Genomic DNA, 18,873 nt, shown 5'->3' on the forward strand with positions numbered 1-18,873 from the left:
CCATATACACACATGTTACAAAACAGCAACAGTGTAAGACACAGGGGTGGCCCGATGAATCAATTTAACTTTGTGTTAATTAAATCTTAATCAAAATGAGCCTCTGTAATTAGTTAATTGTGAAAGGTGGGCCCTAATAGAACCTATTTATTAGCTGGTCTGCTGCAGCACCCATCCACTTATAAACAAGATGATTTATCAAACCATGAATCACATTTTGGTTGCAGACTGCTGTGAGCCCACTGAATAATCTCGGCTCTGTCGAGTGCGCTGTGAGTGTTTCGACAAATCGCAGGTGGTCACACAGGCTGACGAATCGTAGGCTTCTCCAGGGAGTGCGATATGTGACTAGGTATCAAAACCCACAGCGCAAATAACTGCTAATTGATGATGTCGTTTTTTTCCAAGACTGCAGAGAAGCATTACTCATCTCACTGGATGCTGCAAAGGGTTTCTCTTTCGCTTTCAGTCTGCCAGAGGAAGCACCTCCAAGCCATGACCTGCTCACACTGGAAAGGGCTCCTGCAGAAATTCATCCACTTACAGTGATCAAGTCAAACTGCCTGTGCTGCACTTTACAAGGTCAAACGAGCGTCTGCGAGCGTGAGCGCCAGAATCCACAGCACAAGCAACCCACTGAACCCCACAAAGCTCAAACAACAGAAACAATACATGCTCGTGTTACATACAGCTCTGCAAAAAATAAAGGAACACTTAAAAATTATGAGTTTCTTTGATTTTACCGAAATGAAAACCTCTGGAATATAATTAAGAGGAAGATGGATGATTACAAGCATTCAAATCAAGCTGAACTGCTTGATTTTTTGCACCAGGAGTGGCATAAAGTTATCCAAAAGCAGTGTGTAAGACTGGTGGAGGGGAACATGCCAAGATGCATAAAAACTGTGATTAAAAAACAGGGTTATTCCACCAAATATTGATTTCTAAACTCTTAAAACTTTATGAATATGAACTTGTTATTATTGGGTTATTTGAGGTCTGAAAGTTCTGTATCTTTTTTTCAGCCATTTCTCATTTTCTGCAAATAAATGCTTTAAATGACAATATTTTTATTTGGAATTTGGGAGAAATGTTGGCAGTAGTTTATAGAGTAAACTCAAACATATACCTATAAATAGCAAAATCAGAGAAACTGATTCAGAAACTGAAGTGGTCTCTTATTTTTTTCCAGAGCTGAATATTGACTATAGCGTGCCTGCATGCTACAATCCATAGCTTAGATCAGTAGGTTGAATTGATCATAGCATTTCCAATTCCAGCCAGTAATATGTTAGCTTCCATAAAAACTATGGTTGATTGGGAAAGAAAAAATAACACACACACACACACAATACACCACTGATCATTTCACAGCATACCAGGGTTCAATTCCTATTACCTGAGAAGAACACAAACGCTGATCCGACATAAACTACCCTCAAATGAAGCAAATACATTCCTACACCCTTCTCATTTTACTGTATTTGTACTCCTACAGATAATATCAACCATGGATTTAGAGCTAATCTGTTTATGTCAGTTACTAGCTTCAGTATCTGCATAAACATATGTAAAATACAAGAGACATTGAAATGAGCTTTGGTCCACAATTGCCATTTTTTCCCCCCAAGTGCATTACATGAGGTAATCATCAATCTAGTAATAGAATGGGTGTTAGAGCAGCAGGAATTAAGGTAGTGAATCAATATTCTACTGCTCATCATGATTAAAACACCATTTCAGTTGCACTTAAGTGTGTCCGAAAGTATCCAGACAAGCATTGTATTTAGTGAATTTAGCTCCTTCAGCTAATATGCTCCCATTGGTAACACAGGTATTTGACTGCATATGCAGTTTTTAGTATCTCTACAGAATTAGTAGCTTTGAAGCTTCAGAGTAGCCAGACAAAAGCACAAGGGGTTCTCTGTCCAATGCCAAGAGTCTGCTAGAGAAGTATAAACCCCCCCACTAATTAAATACAATTCAGTGCATAGTCAAATACAGCAACAAAAAAAAGGAAAAAGAAAATGTATCAAATATTAAATAGTAAATTATCAATATGGTATGAAATGCAACAAAGGATGCAACAATAATATAATAATCTATAATAAGATTCTGTGTAAATGGAGCCCAACATCTTTCTCAAGAAAGCCAAGCTCATATGAGTAGCAGGTACTAGGTTTTATCCAAACAGATCAAAATATGCCTTTTAAAAGTATATTTTTAATCAGATAGGTAAGGCTGTGTAATATATTAAAATATAATGCCATAGCAAGTTAATATAAAGCATTTTTTTAAATTAACTAAAAGACTCATAAACTAAATAAAGTAAAATATAACAACAGGGACTAAATATTAATATTAACCACAACATAAAACACTGTCTGCCAACAATCTTTGCAAACAAAACTATATATTAAAAACCAACACTACATATTGAAAAATATAATACTGCAATGCTTTAAAATATTGCTAATTTCTTACGCATTTTTTGTAAAATCAGATTTGTTGAGGTATTATCTGATATGAGGTATTACATTTTGCACAACAGCGTTCATTTATAAAGCGCTAATGACACATGCAAATGAGGGAAAACCATAAACTGTGAAACACACCTGTAACCTTTGTTTAGAAGTTTAGAAGATGTTTCTGTGATGCCATTTGCTGCTAATGTCACAGTAAACCTGCTGTTGCGTTTGATACATCTGGCCTATAGTGTACCATGCAGTATATATTTAGTGGATCATTTGAATGACTTAATTCACCTACACTGTGACTCAAGGACATCTGTGCTTGGTCAGGAGGACGATCACACAGCACACAATAAAATATTCAGTCATTGCTAAGAGGCTTATTTGCATATTGCACACTTCTGCAATGTGTCTGTTGCAAAGGCCAATGTCACTTCAACTATTAACAGACAATATATTGCAATATAAATCTTTTCCTGTACTTCTGCCATATAACGTACGATACAAAAACAAATTCATACATTAATTTCTCTTGCCGTCCAATATATATATATATATATATACTTACTTGAATGTAATTATAAAGTGGTTACTCTTTTTCTTTTGTGAGTCCTGCCCCCAAGTTACTGTCTAAAATAGTTTGAGGCAATTGTTTGAGATAATAAAGCTCAGCCTGAATCTGTAGTGTCAGAACTTTTAATTGAATCTTATCATTAGAGAGTATGTAACTCAAATCCAGAATTCTGATGCTATGAAAAATGGCTATGATTTTCATTGTGCTCCAATGCTTGAATTTTTACCTCACAGAAAATGCAATTTTAATTGGAAGGCTGCATTTACAGTCATACAATTATATAATTACGTAAATCTTTAAAAGTAATTTCCTGAGTGTCTAATGGTCAGTTTTACACAGAGAAAGGGAGATAGACAAATTGGTGGATTTGACAGACAAACAAATCCACCAATTGTAAATGAGAGGCAGATACCAGACACAAGAATCAGATAAAATACAGAAATAAGAGTTTCTCAGCTGCACTGGATTATTAAATATATCAAAAATATTAGAAGATACATCAAATTGGTATATCAAATCCCATTGGTGTAACTATTACCGATATTACTGATAAAAAACAGATTTAGAATTTCTTTATCATCTATTTTTTTGGAAATACATACTCATTTCATTTTTATTTATTTATTTTTAATTTTGCTTAATACAAAATGTTTTGTCCAGCCTTTAATTTTTTTTACCAGATATTGGTTCTATCTGCCATGTACCATTTATTTCTGGGTACACAGCGTGCAATCCTGTGTTTTAATATTGCAATTTACAGTGTATTGCATAAAAATGCTTTTGCACTGTAAGTTTTCGGCCAATATCATGTAGTCTTATTCCATATTGATTTTGTCTGTGTTTTGTTATTACACATATTGTGTATCATGAAAATACAGTAGAATCTTAGAAATGAACAATATGTGGAAATTCTTGAGTAAGCACTTCATATGCTGTCACAATCATAAAATGTTCTTTAACTACATCCACTTGATTCACACTACTTTTATTGTTTTGGTCCAAATAACACTAATGGAATTATGGGTTCAATTATTTCCCTCCTCTTGTTTTCAAGATTCCACCATGTTGTTTAAAGCAACTTTTGGAAACACATAGGTTGAAGAGTACTGGGGATTTTAGAAAGAGGTTCTGTCCAGTGAAAGCGACAGGCTGAGCACAGATACCACTCTGTATAAATCTGTGTGACAGTCTGGGAACGAACCCCTGATGGTGTGAGGTCTGAGTCAGTGAGGCTGTGGCATTTAGCTGCAGAAAGTGACTTCCTCCTGCCCTCGCTCAGACGCACAGCTAAAAAAGACACACTGTCAAATGCCTAATCTGCTCCCCACTGCATCTCCAGGGAGGCCGCAGAGCTTGTTGTTGTGTTGTGTTTTCATGCCCGAGAAGAGACGGCAGCCAGTGAACTGTGCTTGACAAGGACAAGACTGGTCTTCTCCTGTACAGCAGCCTCTACTCTGCATCTTTCAGGCGTTTGTATAGAAATGAAGAATGAGAATCCTTGAGTGATGGTGACTAAGCAAGAGTGTTAAAGGGCCCATGCCATTTTTCCTCTCTTCTCTTAATAAGAGAGTTTTATCTAGTAAGTAAGCATGATGTTCATTTGCCAGTCCGTATAGTCCACCTATGGAAACTATAATGCAAAAAAAGGTCATTTTGAATTATATGTTCCTGTGAGGTCACAAGAAGCAAAATATTTACATGCAGCCTCTTATTTAGCCTACAGCAGTGCAACCCCAGCCATTCACAAGCAAATTAAAATATTTGGTTCAAAAAACATAAAAAATAATTGAAAAGACTTAATCATTTCTATTAAATAATAAGCTGTTTATTTTAAGTACTTTTTCAATGTTTTCTTTGAGAACTAAACTTCTTCTTTTGTCCTTCAGATCCCGACAGCATTCAGAATAGATGGAAAGAGGGAGCAAGCCAAGTTCATTTTTATAAAATAGAGAATTCAACATTACATATCATGCTTAGCATAAGTTTACAAATTCTTCACAAACTTGCTATTTTCCAGCTAAAATATAAAATATAAAAGTTTTAAAGCACTAGGATAGCACAGTTAGCTGAGCTAATATGCCTTAGCATTTGTTATCAAAAGAACATTTTGCTCACATGTGACTTGAGTAGCATTACTGAGGTAAATTTATGATTAGAATAGCATTACTAAGATAAATATATGATTAGAAAGTTACTGCTTAAAGTATATGCATTGTGCTTTGTTGGTTTGTCTGCTGATATAAAAATGTTAAATAAATATTTTTTGAATGGTAGTCTTGTATTTGCCTTTTCTTTAAAATACAAAAACGAAAATACATTAAAGTTACGTAATTCATTTAAGGGTATGCAGCCTTTGGCCCAGTGTTTCATTTTGTTTGGTTTTGGCCAAAAATGTTCATTTCTATGCATCTCTACCCTCACAGAAAAAAGTGTGTTTCACATTGGGGTGTTTTTTGAATGAGGCAAAAAAAATTAACATCATGTAAAATAAAAGCTTATAAGGATAATGAGAGGTCAGAAAATGTTGAGACATAAATGTTGAAAACTGACCTTTACAACACAGTAAAAAATACAATGCAAAACACGGGTACTTTGAAAAATAAATAAAGCAGGTAATATTTTCTATAAAATAAAGCAATCAACAATATAGGATTTCACAAAAATGAAGGGGGAAATTCAACTGCATCAAAATAATATGCTGAAATACTGCAATTGATTAGAATCTTTTATTGTTATTTTTAATAATAATAATAATAATAATTCTTTGGCCAAAATAAAAATAGCCTATTTTTAATGTAAGCTTCCCAAAGAATGAAACCCATTATTAAATATAAAAATAAAAAAACACTTTTTATTGTTTCATGAAAATCATGTGTTTGTTTACTAAAATGCTGTTTTAGTGAGCAGCCTCATTCAAGGCTGATATTCTGTTGAAGGCAGCGAAAGTCTAAAATAAACTAATTGCAGCAGCATCTGCTCGCATTTGGCACCTGTGCAACTCAAATCAGATATTTTGGTCACTTTCCCATCAATATTGCATTATGGGCTCTATATTAGGGAGCAAGTTGTATCACGACACCGACTGACCCTGGTGAACCTGGCTTTCAAGGCACTCACAGCATGCTCATTTCTACTTTTGGAAAACGTATCAAAGGCCTGTATCAAATGCTTTGTGGAGAACGGGTCAATATTCAAACTTGTGATACTTTCCACTCTTTAGGCCAAAATGACGAAGACATTGTATTCTGTCTATAGGCAAAAGAAGTTAAAAATGGGCATACACAGTAAATGTGTAAGATACATAAAGTTATAATAAATAAATGCTATAAGAATTTAAATGTTTTCTATGTTCAATTCAATAGACACTAAAATGACAAACATGAATAGGCATTTAACTACTATGAAATGAGATTAGTTCACAACCTGTACCAATTTGAACTGGGCAATATATGGTATCATAAATAAATTGATGCAATGTAATGTAAGACAAATTTTATTACATGTTACTTTTTTTTATCACTTTATGCAAAAGGAAAATTTGCTCTGACATTATTCTCCATGACATAGCTACCAAAAGGTAAATTACAGCTCTGGAAAAAATAAAATACCACTTAGTTTCTTTGATTTTACCAAATTAAAAACCTCTGGAATAAAATCAAGAGGAAGATCACAAGCCATCAAACCAAGCTGAACTGCTTGAATTTTTGCAGCATGAGTGGCATAAAGTTATCCAAAAGCAGTGTGTAAGACTGGTGGAGGAGAACATGCCAAGATGCATGAAAACTGTGCATTAAAAACCAGGATTATTCCAACAAATAAATGCTCTAAATGACAATATTTTTATTTGGAATTTGGGAGTAATTATAGAATAAAACAATGTTCATTTTACAAAAACATATATCTAGAAATAGCAAAATCAGAAAAACTGATTCAGAAACTGAAGTGGTCTCTTAATTTTTCCCAGAGCTGTATATCTGCAAAATTAAATGTATTTAACATTGCATATTTAACATTGTGATATGTCTGATTATTGACTCTGGTCAATTCTGTAAATTTTCACTGATAGTTTTTGAATATCGTAAAATATTTCAGAATAAGAGACTACTGTAACTTCAGGGTTTTTTTTTTATATTGTACAGCCCTAATTGGTACTTTGTTAAGGTTTCTGTATATTCTCTTAAGCATTTTGAGATTTTTTTTTTTTTCTGTCATACCAGATTTAGTACCAAACAGCGTCTGACTTCTGAATCTATTTTATGTCCTAATCCACATTCCTCTCAGTTCTAATGATTGAATAAGAGACATACTGAGTGCAAAATGTAAACACCTCCTCGCTCTCTAAAATGAAATGATGTGGGAATGAAGATCATTCAGAGTCTAGACCCTTAAATCACAAACTCCATCAGACATTACACAGCACCTTGCTTCACTAAACAAGCTCCGGCTCCCCCAGCAGCCTGTATTAGATGCAACTGATGAGTCATAGCTTACCGCTGGCACAGTACAGCTCTGACCAGCATACAAAGACATGGGTCTCGGCGGCAGCAAGGGCGGCAAACCCCAGCATAATGAATTCAGTGTATCTGAATCTACTCAAATACCTCTGTACAGCAGTATAGAAAATGCTCAGAGTCCCACTGACTGCAACAATGATTAACAGAACTTCCCTATTAAATGTGGGTGTTGAAATGATAATTATATTTTAGAGGTGGAACAATATATATTGATATCACTATATATCGCTTCGATCTTAGCGCAAAAACGTAACTTTAAATATAGATGTTTTTATTGAAACATAAATGTATCTCCCTAAAACTCACTGTTACACCTTAGCCCATGTCTGTGTTATGTTTCTCCCTCATTTGTTCCCTAGTGCTCCTGCCCCTCTGTTTACCTGTCATGTGTTCCCTGCCATGTGCTTGTGTTGTGTTTTTGTACCTGTTTCCGCCCTAGTCCCGCCCTAACCATTAGTGTTCTCACCTGTGTCTTGTTTGTAACCCTGCCCCCTCGTCATCCTAGCCCAGGTGTTTCTCACTCTCCTCCTGTATATAAGCCCCTCTGTTTGTACGTGCTGTGTCGAGTCTTTTGTATTTTGTATCCTGTATTTTGTATCCTATATCCTATATCCTTAGTCTGTATGTATCCTTGCTGCCCGTATGTTTCCTAGTCCTAGTTTCTTAGTCTGTGTTTCTTAGTTTGTTATTATCCAAGTCTTGTTTTGCGTAACCCGTGTTTTGTTTGTTTTGATTTAAGTTATCTTGTTTATTTATAATAAATATCTTTGCACTTACGTCCTCCTCCTCCATCCCTCCGTCTCCCGCGTAACACTCACCCCTCAGTTTAACTTACTTCATAATACTACCTTATTCATAAGGTAGCTCTAATCAAATGAATAGGGAAAATATGTGGCAAAGAATATTGGTTGTCAAATTCTGTGACACTGACACCAATAAATCCATAATTCCTGGTATTTCCTTATTTAGGAGTATTTTATGAACCTCAGTAACAGAAGCTAGGGGTGGGCAATATTATATTGTATACAATATATCATGACACAGAAATATCGTGATATTAAATATCCATATTGTGATAATAGAGATGTTCTGTCTTAAAAGTAGTCTATTATTTACTGTGAAGCTTTAAGTGTATTTATTGTATAATTGTTTTAGTTTGCAGTTTATATGCATGCACTAAATATTCTGCAATATTTTTTTGCTGCATTATATTATTTTATGCTATATTATTTACTTTGCCACACTAGGATTATGCTGTTATACTCTTACACTATATTCCTAAAATTAATTAATTATTTTTCTGTTTTCCTATATCGCCAAGTATATCGTTACCGCAAAAATACCCTAATATTGTGATATTATTTTAGAGCCATATCGCCCACCCCAACAGATGCTATGAAGTATCATAGAAAATTATCTTGCAATATTGTTAAATAAGTGTCACAGAATCACAATATCGTGATATCATTATTGCAGACAATGTATTGTGACAATATCGTATCATATTGTAAAAGTTAGTTTCATTTATATGAAATTACAAAATGTTGTTAGAAAAATGCAAAGTTATATACAGTGTTTTTATGTCTGTTTGCAGATCAGAGAAACTGGGACAATGAACAGTAGTGGCCTACCAATAAGGACCAATCTGTCACTCTGTGCCACTCTGCTAAGCTTCCCATCTGGGAGCACAAACACACCAGACAGTTCTTAGAGAGCAGTGCAGAGTTATTTTTCAGACAAGCTTTGGATTCAGCATTTCAGACTGTCTAAAGCGGCTTTTAAAAATCTGTGTGGCATGATTGGACCAATATTTAGAGGAGTGTAGGGTAGTGGAGAAACGAATGGCATAAACGTAACAGCAGTTCATTGTTGTGTACAGTATACACTATATGTCAAGCAATAGGAATGGAACTAATGAAATGGTACACTATATTACTGGATGTACCAGAGGAGATAAAGCCTGATACATTATCAGTTATTTGAAAAAAAAAATCTTTCATCACCCATTTTCACCTAATTCTATTGTAAAAATAATTGTACAAATAATAATTGTTTGATTTTTTTATTTAAAAAAATTAAGGCACAATTAAAAATATACAAAAACTAGGTGGATTAGGTTCAACTATTGTTTGGCATTGGCCAAGTTTTCATCTACGCATCACTGTCTTACTAAATATGTGACAGTCTTTATTATTCATTCACTCTCACTAAATCCCGCATTAGACTCATTAATTCTGGGCTCTGTGATCATCACCCTGCCCTGTACATTATTGTAAAATTGTCCATATATGTCTGTGCAAGAATAATCTCATTCCCATTCTGTATGACTGATGTCCAAATACTCAGTCCCAGATCAGGCCAGTTTAAATGAGAAATGGAAATTGGATATTTTTAAAGCAGATTCTTTCTTGCTGGCAGCAGCCCAAGAGCCCTCCCACAAGTACTGCTCGCCACTTGATTTTGACACCTTGCTCTCCAACACCTCCCGCCTGTCTCCCGCTTTTTATTCAGTCCAGCTTTTCCAGCAAACAGGTTTATCTTTTTCTTGAACACTGGCGCTCGGCTCCCAGACCCACTGGGCAGAGAGCAAGGACAGGCTTGGAGTGTGGTAGCAGGAGGCCCTCACTGAATACACAGCACACTTGTGAGAGGAGTCAGACGGACAGGGATTGTTGTGAGGTCCTCGGCAACCAAAGCGCTTAACCATTTCATTCATGCTCTTCTCATTGACGAGAAATGACCAGCAGACTTGGGCCCAATAGGCATAAACGGCAAAGAGTGCTGGTATGTGGGAACAGCCAATGCACAGTATGGATAGATGACACACACAAGCCATTATACATTTTTTTGAACCTATAAAATCTATAAAGTTGGGCTTCTAAATAGTCAGTGTCTTAGGCCCAATCCCATTTCTCCCCTTGGCCCTACCCCTCTGTTTTGTGCATGCACGCAAATTGGTAGGGGTATCCCGTTAGGCTGTAGGGGTAGGGGGAAGGGATAAAGCTTGCTAGCTCTTCATATGGAGATTTTTCAGATGCACACCTCTAACTGAGGGGTATGAGAATCGTTGGTAAGATGGCAGCACAAGCGACCAAAGAAACCCACAAATGTAAGTATTTTCTTAAAAGTTAAAAGTGACGCTTAGCACTATTTTACCAGAGCTTAATGTATAGTTTCAATGTTTTATGAGAGAATTCTTTATAACAAGCATGAAAAAAGATCGCTAGTAGTTTGCCTCAGTAGCTAGCTAGCTAGCTAACTTTCCCATTCCACCTTAAATGGTGCAAAAGGGACTTCACAGAGGAATAGACAATAATAATTAATTTCTGCACCAACAGCCTGCTTTCTGAAGACATACGATAAAGCCGTAAAGTTAACCAGTTAACCAGCATTTAGGTAACTACCTTCCAATTCTTAGGATGGAGGATTTCACCCTAAGATTTACACTCAAAAAGAAGGGGTAGGGGTAAATGGTAGGGCCAAGGGGTGAAATGGGAGTGAGCCTTAGACAGTGCTCCAACTCATAAACTCATCCTAAAAATGATGGATAAGGCATCGTCATTAAAGAGAATACATTTTTCCTGCTCCACAGCTGACCCACACCTGGCATTAGCCACAGTGTCAATGGGTTCATGTACTGTGTTTCAGCTATACTTCTCTACAAAGACTTAAAGCTGTGTGCATTTGTACATACAGTATCAGTCAAACATTTTGACACATCTGTTCTCATTCCATGTGTTTTCTTTCTTTTCTTTTTATTTACATTGTAAATTTAACGTTTAAGATATAAACTCTATACAGGAACACACAGGGACTTATTTTGCAGACAAAAAGTAAACAAACCAGAATATGTTTTAAATGTTAGATTATTCTAAGCTGCCACAATTAACTTTGTTGGCAGATTTGCACAGATTTGTGTCCACAAACATTTGGGCATGTAGTGTATAGTAGTGTTTGCAAGTGCTGACCACTTCAAAAACTGGACGCAGGGATAAGGAACTCTGAAAAGTTTGGACTGAATTTCTGGATGGTTTTTACTGAGTGGGTGAAATCGGACCCCCCCCTTGCTCTCTGACTGAGAGCAGGCATGAAAGACATGCAGGTAAATGGACAGGTGAAATTTTCCATTACAGAAAATGAAAGAAAGCATGGGACAACTTTTGGACATGGTGCCTCTCCCTTATTTAATAATGCCTGAGGTAACACCTTATGATCAGTTTAGAGCAGAGAGGCCTATGCCAGTTTTAGATGAGTCTATGGTCAGTCATTGGTTTGATTAATCAAATTTACAATATCTTATTTCAAAAGGTGGGCTTGATTAGGTGATGCAAAGTGATACAAGTGATCTGTAATACACCACATTAGGCACTAATGGTCAAATTGAAATCATTTAATTAAGATATATATTTAATGCCATCTAGTGGCTTTTTTTGGTACCAGCAGTGTGCACTATTAAAACAGCAATGTGCAACATAAAATAAATAATAATAAAATACAGGAACATGGTCATGTACAAAATAATAGAACAATTAGAGCCTTAACAAACTGAACTGACTGAAAAGAACTGAACAAAAACCTATTATTAACTTTATCTGAGAGAAAGATGCTCCTTAAGGTACCAAAACTATTAACAATATATATATATATATATATATATATATATATATATATATATATATATATATATATATATATAACAAAACAGGGTTTTTTAAATAAGATTTGTGTGCACTTTTAAAGTTCTTAATGCCTTGTTTTAAATGTCAGAGCTCTCCAGATTCTACCACGGAGGTGTGGAGCTACTTTGAGCCTGAATAACGGTGTAAAGGGTGATTTATCGGGGCAAAATATGCCCCTAAACGGCTGTAGTAAAGAGTGCTGGGCAAAAAGAACAAAATAACTGGATCTCAGAAAGCTGCGGGAGAACGGAGGTGGGCTTTTCAAAAAAGATTAGGAATGTGAATAATGTATTATGTAAAAATACATTTAAAAACAGTTTTATTTACATTGTTTATAATGTAGTTGAACTGTCCAAATATTCTTTTAAAAAAATTGAATTATAATGCAGTTACACGGTATTATCATTACATTAGTGCCATGAATTTGTCTTAAAATTTTAATAATATTGCTTTACTGAGAAAAATATTCAGTGAAAGGTCTTTCTTGCACACCTGTGCTTGAAACCAAAGGAAAAAAATCATATGGACAAAATTAGAATGCTAGTATGAGCTTTCTGAGATGAGCTCAACTCACCTTAAGATGCGATGCTTTCTGAATGGAAATTACTATAAAAACACAACATCTGAGGGATTTCCACTCGGCTGACGAGTAACAGTGAGCAAGGAAAACACTCACACATACACACACTTGTTCTCCTCCACAATGATGCAGCAAGTCTTTTGCAGACATGAAGCGCATGAGAGAGTTTGGCTGTGTGGCATTCAGGCTTTTAATTAATTATCACTTAGCTGAGGGAGAAGCTGATGCATTACCCTCAGTACCTTCTACTGGCACGAGTCAATGGGAAGCAAGAGTCATTAGCAAACCTCAGAAGACTCACTCCATTACTCTCTTTCTCTCAATTTCTCCCTTTCTCTCTTTCATTTCTCCCAGCCTCTGTGTTTTTTCTCATCTGCTCTATAATAAGGACTTTTTCTATGCAACCATGCATCATCAAATGAATCATTTCCCAGAGCACATTAACCTGTCACTGGGTGCAGACTAAACAGCCTCGCACTGCACAGTATATCAGCCAGTGATCAGACGTCACTCGGAATATCAGCTCTTAGTGAAAAAGGCCTAAAATTAGACACAAAGTGTCATGTGCACTCACTGACAAAAACACAACGCATTCCAGGTTCCTGGAATACTATGAATGCAGTTTTGTCTCAGGCAGATACATAAATAATTACAGGTGTGGTCTGATTAGACACTGGGTTTTGCCAACATATACAAAGTGTCTATAAAAAGGCTCTCAGGGGCTACTTTTGGTTAGCGTACCTCTTGGTGAGAGATTGTTGCCTGCTAGACATGCTGAGTGACTTTCAGAGGGGGTGCATTATTGGATTGAGAGAACCACAATGTTTTTTTATGAATTTCCCACCATTTTGCCTGTCTTTGTTTTAGGTGGTGTCAAGAACAAGAAACCTGAACTGCTATAGACAGAAACCTTATTCAGGTTCTGGTTGGAATACAACGACAATTAAGTTCAACTAGGAAGGCCTCATAGTGAGCGTTTCAATTTTGCCTTTGCCGTGGATTAACATACTCCCCCAACTGCTGGTGTGATTAACTTATCCAATCACTTGCATAAGTCAACATTATTCAGAATCACACACAGAATGTTTCGTTTGATTCTAACAGTTATTTCCCAGTGCATTGTATTTTTTGTCCATGAGTGTGTGACACAGGGGGCTTCTCACTAGTGAGAGTGGTGGTGGGTGGGCATCCACACAGTACAACTCGCCAAAGTGCTGAACAAAGCCATTTGCTAGAGTGACCTTGTTCACTGGTTTAGAGTTATAACTGAGCTGAAAAACACAACACACAAAAAAGTCAGCACTCAGCGTTGCTATACATGCAAAGCATGTGAAATGATAATGATAAAAAATTAGGCCACATCCCATTGGTCTGTAATAACCAATGCTTATCACGACTAGAGGGAATGAGGCGGTGACAGCCTACATACTCGGACTAACAAACTAGGATCCATTACAATTGTCTCTTTGTGCTGGACACCTGCTGATAGTCCACCATGCCAGAACAGGACGGCCTTACTTGCTCACCATAGAGCTCTAGGAGGTCACAGTCAGGATTTTAATTTTCCAAGCATGGCAATGGTTCAAGGATGCTTGGGCATGAGTTAAAACTACAGAACCACAGAGTTTAGAGAATGTGTTTCGAGGGTGTAAATATAACACTCAATTCCAAAGCAGGTTTCTGAGTTTACTGAGTTGGTGAAATTAGATCCCTCTGTTGTGTAGTGATTGAGAGCAAACGTGGAAGCATGCAGGCACATGGATGGGTGCAAATTTTCCTCACAGAAAATAAAAGAAGAGGAGAGGAAGAGAAGTTTCTAGTGCCGTCCCTCTTCCTTATGTTATATGTCCACAAAAAAAAATATTTGGGGATAGAGAGGGTCATCCTAACCCCTGTGCTGCCTGGAAATCCTGGCCATTTATTTTAGCTGCATCAATAGGAACTAAACTGGCAACCTCATGATACTACGGCCAGTGCTTGGACAGTTGCGACATTTGGGAATGCAAAAACATATTATTAGTATTGACAATTAGCACTTCTTTGAAAATAATCTAAATGACATTCTTGGACGCTGCTGCCAGCTGACATACTACTGTTTACATTTAGATTTTGCAAATCAGTCAAACATTGCTATTCTTTATTGTAGACCAACTTTGATTTTGCGGTTGCATATTGGTGGTACTTTTAACTAGCTGTTTTTAATAGGATGCTACTAATTGGTGGAGTCTGTTGTTTGCTTTGAGGACCTTTACTGCATGTTTATCAGTGATATGTATTTAATATAGTATTAAATTATTGAATGAACTGTAGTCTATTATTTAACTAGCTGCTGTTTGTTTCAGGTCTGTTGGTCTGCCTTTGGGCCGCATACGGTAGGGTAATCAGGATTGTATGATTTTGTCATATTAGTAACCTGCAAAAACATAGATTTTTCACTCACTGAGCACTCGTATGAACTTCAAAACTTACAGGTAGCCTACAAACTGGATGTTTTGGGTTTTTTTGCATACTAAGAAATGTATTCCTACCTGTGCTAGTTTTCCTGGGTACCATAAAGAGATGGGCAATATGACAATATTCTGTCAAATTCACAAATTCAACACGTTTTTTTATTACGGTATCGACAATATGCTTTTAAAGCATATCGAGCATATCAGTAATTAAACGTGAGTTAAATGGCAGGTATTTGAAGTGCTTTGTATTTACCCCCTGGAAAAAATAAATAAATAAATAAAATAATAATAATAATAATATATATATATATATATATATATATATATATATATATATATATATATATATATATATATATATATATATATAATGTTTGTGTCTGGATATTGATTAACCAGTCAATATCTACCAGATATCCTGCAGTAGTACTGTCAAACTGAACAACGATTTTACTGTATTGTCAATCTCATGGAAAACAGAAACTGACATACTGTCTAAAAAACTATTATCAACCTATTGTACACAATATTAATATTTCAGACTGTGCAAAAATGTGCTCTTTAAAACGGTGCAAATTGCATTATTCTGCTATTGCATTACAATTATAGCAGTGTCCCAGAATGGCCTTAAAATGACAATAACATCCTTATATTATTACAAATATCATTTTTAAAGCTTGGACAATATATCGTCCATTAAAATTAGTTATCGTGACAGGCCTTTAGGGAGGTAAAAAGCGTGATAAACGGTTTTTCTTGCCACCCTCAGCTTCCACACACCACAAAGCGAGCTCTTTAGCGTGAGTCGCTTGCTGCTCCATTCAAGGGGCGCCAATCCCCATGCTCACGGTGGAAGCCAGTGCGCGTGCGCAAATGGCAACAGACACCCCACCATTAAATCCACGTAGCATTATATAATTATTCAACACGTTTCTGTGCCAGTCTGTGATATAATATCGTTATATCGTGCAAGAACGTTCATTAAGGACTTAATATGAATTTGCTACAGCCCTGGTGGTGGAAGAAGGTGGAGACAGAGGCTGAGCCCTGAGCCCTCAGCTCCTTCTCTCCACTGAGAAAACACAGTCAACACAAAGCAGCCAGCCTCCTGTCTGCTCAGTCAGACTCCGAGACAGTGACATTCAGAGAGAGAGAGACCCCCATGGTTGGTTATATGAGCTCGCTAGCACATGTGGGTTGTGCTGCTGCTGCTGCAGGGTTGCTGGGTTGGTTCTCTCACACAAAGCTGCAGCCTGTGGAGACTGTGTGGAGAGCCCGGTGTGGAGCAGCAGCAGCAGCAGCAGTGAAGGAGTGAGTGATAGAGGGAGAGAGATAGTAAAGATCCGGGGAGATGAGATGGGGATGTAATTGAATCTATTTAGCTGCTCGTGTTGAGCTCGGATCCTTTAAGTGAATGCCGTTTAGCGCCGGTTTAGAGAGACGCGCGTTCTGGGAGGAGAAGGAGGAGGAGAGCAGGTTCAGGTTTCATCACTAGCTTGCTTACCTGAGCTGCGCGCTGAATCACCGCCGGACTCGATGAGGATGTTGGGGTCACTTTGAGACCTGCCCCTGTGCAGGAGGCATTTCTCCGCTTCGTCCGAGCAAGCCATGGGTATGAAGAAGCCGAGGAGCGCAGGAATGATGAAGACGATGATGCTGGCCCGGGAGGCAGTCAAGGTCAGCGCACAGCCGACTGAGGGACGGACGTGATTCGGTCTGACAGCCGCTAAGAGCATCCAGCGAGCATGCCTGATTTAGAAGCCCAGTGTGCGTGTGCGCGCGTGTGCGCTCGTCTGCTTGTGTGGAGGATGCGCGCGCCTGTGGAGGGGAGGATGAGGGATGGAGGGAGGGAGGGTTTGTGTGTGTGATTGTGTGTGTAGGTATTGTGACTGTGTGTGTGTGTGTGAGTGTGTGTGCATGCCTCGTTTGACCGCACTGACGGACTCTGATTTGCTGGATGTATAAAGGAATGGCTGTGTGTGTGATTTTTTTCATGAGCCGTGTGTTTTTATATACGGGGCGTTTCAATACAACAGCATCCATTCAAAAGATATGCGCTCAGTTCAGACAGCGCTACAGCGCCCCCAGCGACCGCACGGTGACACTGCAGCCAGAGGGCTGATTAGTGTTACTCAGACAGGCTGCGGTTAGTGATGCTGCTTAAAGATGTTCAAATACAAATACAATCTCACTGATTTGTGTGAAGATGTGACTGCGTGATTTTTAAGTTTACGGTGATAAGGTATATGAGCTCGTAAGACTGGCTTGGCATGTTTTGCACGTCTTAAAGAGGCACTAAACCCTAAACCATTTTTTTTTCATTAACAGCTGAAATGTGTTCCTCTGAAGTAATAATACATACTAGCCCTGCTTAAAAATGTATAAACATTTCTTAACCTTTAAAAAAAATGTTTTTATTGCGACCATTTCCATTTCTGCAACGCCCTCACAGGTTAAATTGTGCTATAGGCGAGAAAAATGTGTTTTGATATGCAATCAGTCAATAATACCGCCCCCTCAGCTGAATCAGCTCTCCCTTCTGCCCCACCCCTAAACCCATACATCACCCAGTGCCCCACCCAAATAACATCTTTAATTTTTTTTTCTTTTAAGCATTTTTTACATTTGAGCTAAGGGTGCAGTCAGCAAAAATCATGGGGTTTAGTGCCCATTTAAAGATAACATTTTCCATATTCCCCCCCTAAGGTCCACAACCATAGTAATTTTTATACACTGGCCTTAATAAATGGTTTTAGTCACATAAGTTTTGTGCTCACACTGTTAACCATAAAAAAATCAGTTGCATAGTTTATCTATTTATATAGTTTGAATGTAATCTATGTCTATGTAATATATCTATATGTATAATATATGTCATTTTAACAAATAAATAAATATTTTATGTCTGCATCAATGTTCTTGCTATCTCTTATCTCTGTTATAAAACCTCATAAAATCAGCAAACAATTCTTATGAAAACATTTTACCTGCACCCAGTGATGTTAGTTGCATTGGCAGGAAGCATGTAGAAGGCACAAAGGTAATGAGTACGACTCTGATATCTCTGGTTATGGTCCAAAACCAGACGAACACTCTGGGGGAAAAAAAGCAGAGTAGACATTACATGTGCTTATTTGGTGATATGTTTTGAGCACACACACCCAAAAGTGTCAAAAGTATACACATTCATTACTCAGGTAGAAGTATAGATACAAGGTTTAAAAATGTTAAGTAGAAGTTGAAAGGTCAGTTCAAGCGTTTTACTCAAGTAGTGTAAAAGTACTGGTTTCAAAACAATTTAAAGAATAAAAGTAAAAGTAATGTAAGGGGAAAATGCCATTAAGGACATCAAAGGCTTATGCTGCACCAGAGGAGTCTACAGTGCATTACCCTCCTCCAAAACACATTTTTCTAAAATACATAATGACTATAATTTTATGTTGAAAGGTTAATGTTGAAAAAATGAAGATGCACTAGGCTCCCTGTTTCAGCTGCACATATGCCCATTGAAAATTAATGCATTTTAGTACAGTGTAAATATATTAAAGAAGCATAATTGGGACATTTCGCTCCATTTTCTTGAGGCACGAATCATCTTCATA

The 18,873-nt window shown here is 37.1% G+C and overlaps 1 protein-coding gene across 2 annotated transcripts in view; it reads right to left on the reverse strand.

Annotated features, from left to right (window-relative positions):
- phactr3a (phosphatase and actin regulator 3a) overlaps window positions 1-18,359 on the reverse strand; it is a 71,619-nt gene extending 53,260 nt beyond the window's left edge. Inside the window, exon 1 of one of the 2 annotated variants that reach the window (XM_049486343.1) lies at window positions 18,259-18,359. In XM_049486343.1, coding sequence (XP_049342300.1) covers window positions 18,259-18,283 — 25 coding nt within the window. In that variant the 5' untranslated portion in view covers window positions 18,284-18,359. Of the gene's footprint in view, window positions 1-16,775; window positions 17,756-18,258 lie in introns of those variants that run through there. The other variant, XM_049486342.1, reaches the window with a different exon arrangement.
- Between the last annotated feature and the right edge of the window lie 514 nt (window positions 18,360-18,873).

The sequence above is a fragment of the Astyanax mexicanus genome, chromosome 13 (assembly GCF_023375975.1).
Source record: "Astyanax mexicanus isolate ESR-SI-001 chromosome 13, AstMex3_surface, whole genome shotgun sequence".
Classification (NCBI taxonomy): Eukaryota; Metazoa; Chordata; class Actinopteri; order Characiformes; family Acestrorhamphidae; genus Astyanax; species Astyanax mexicanus.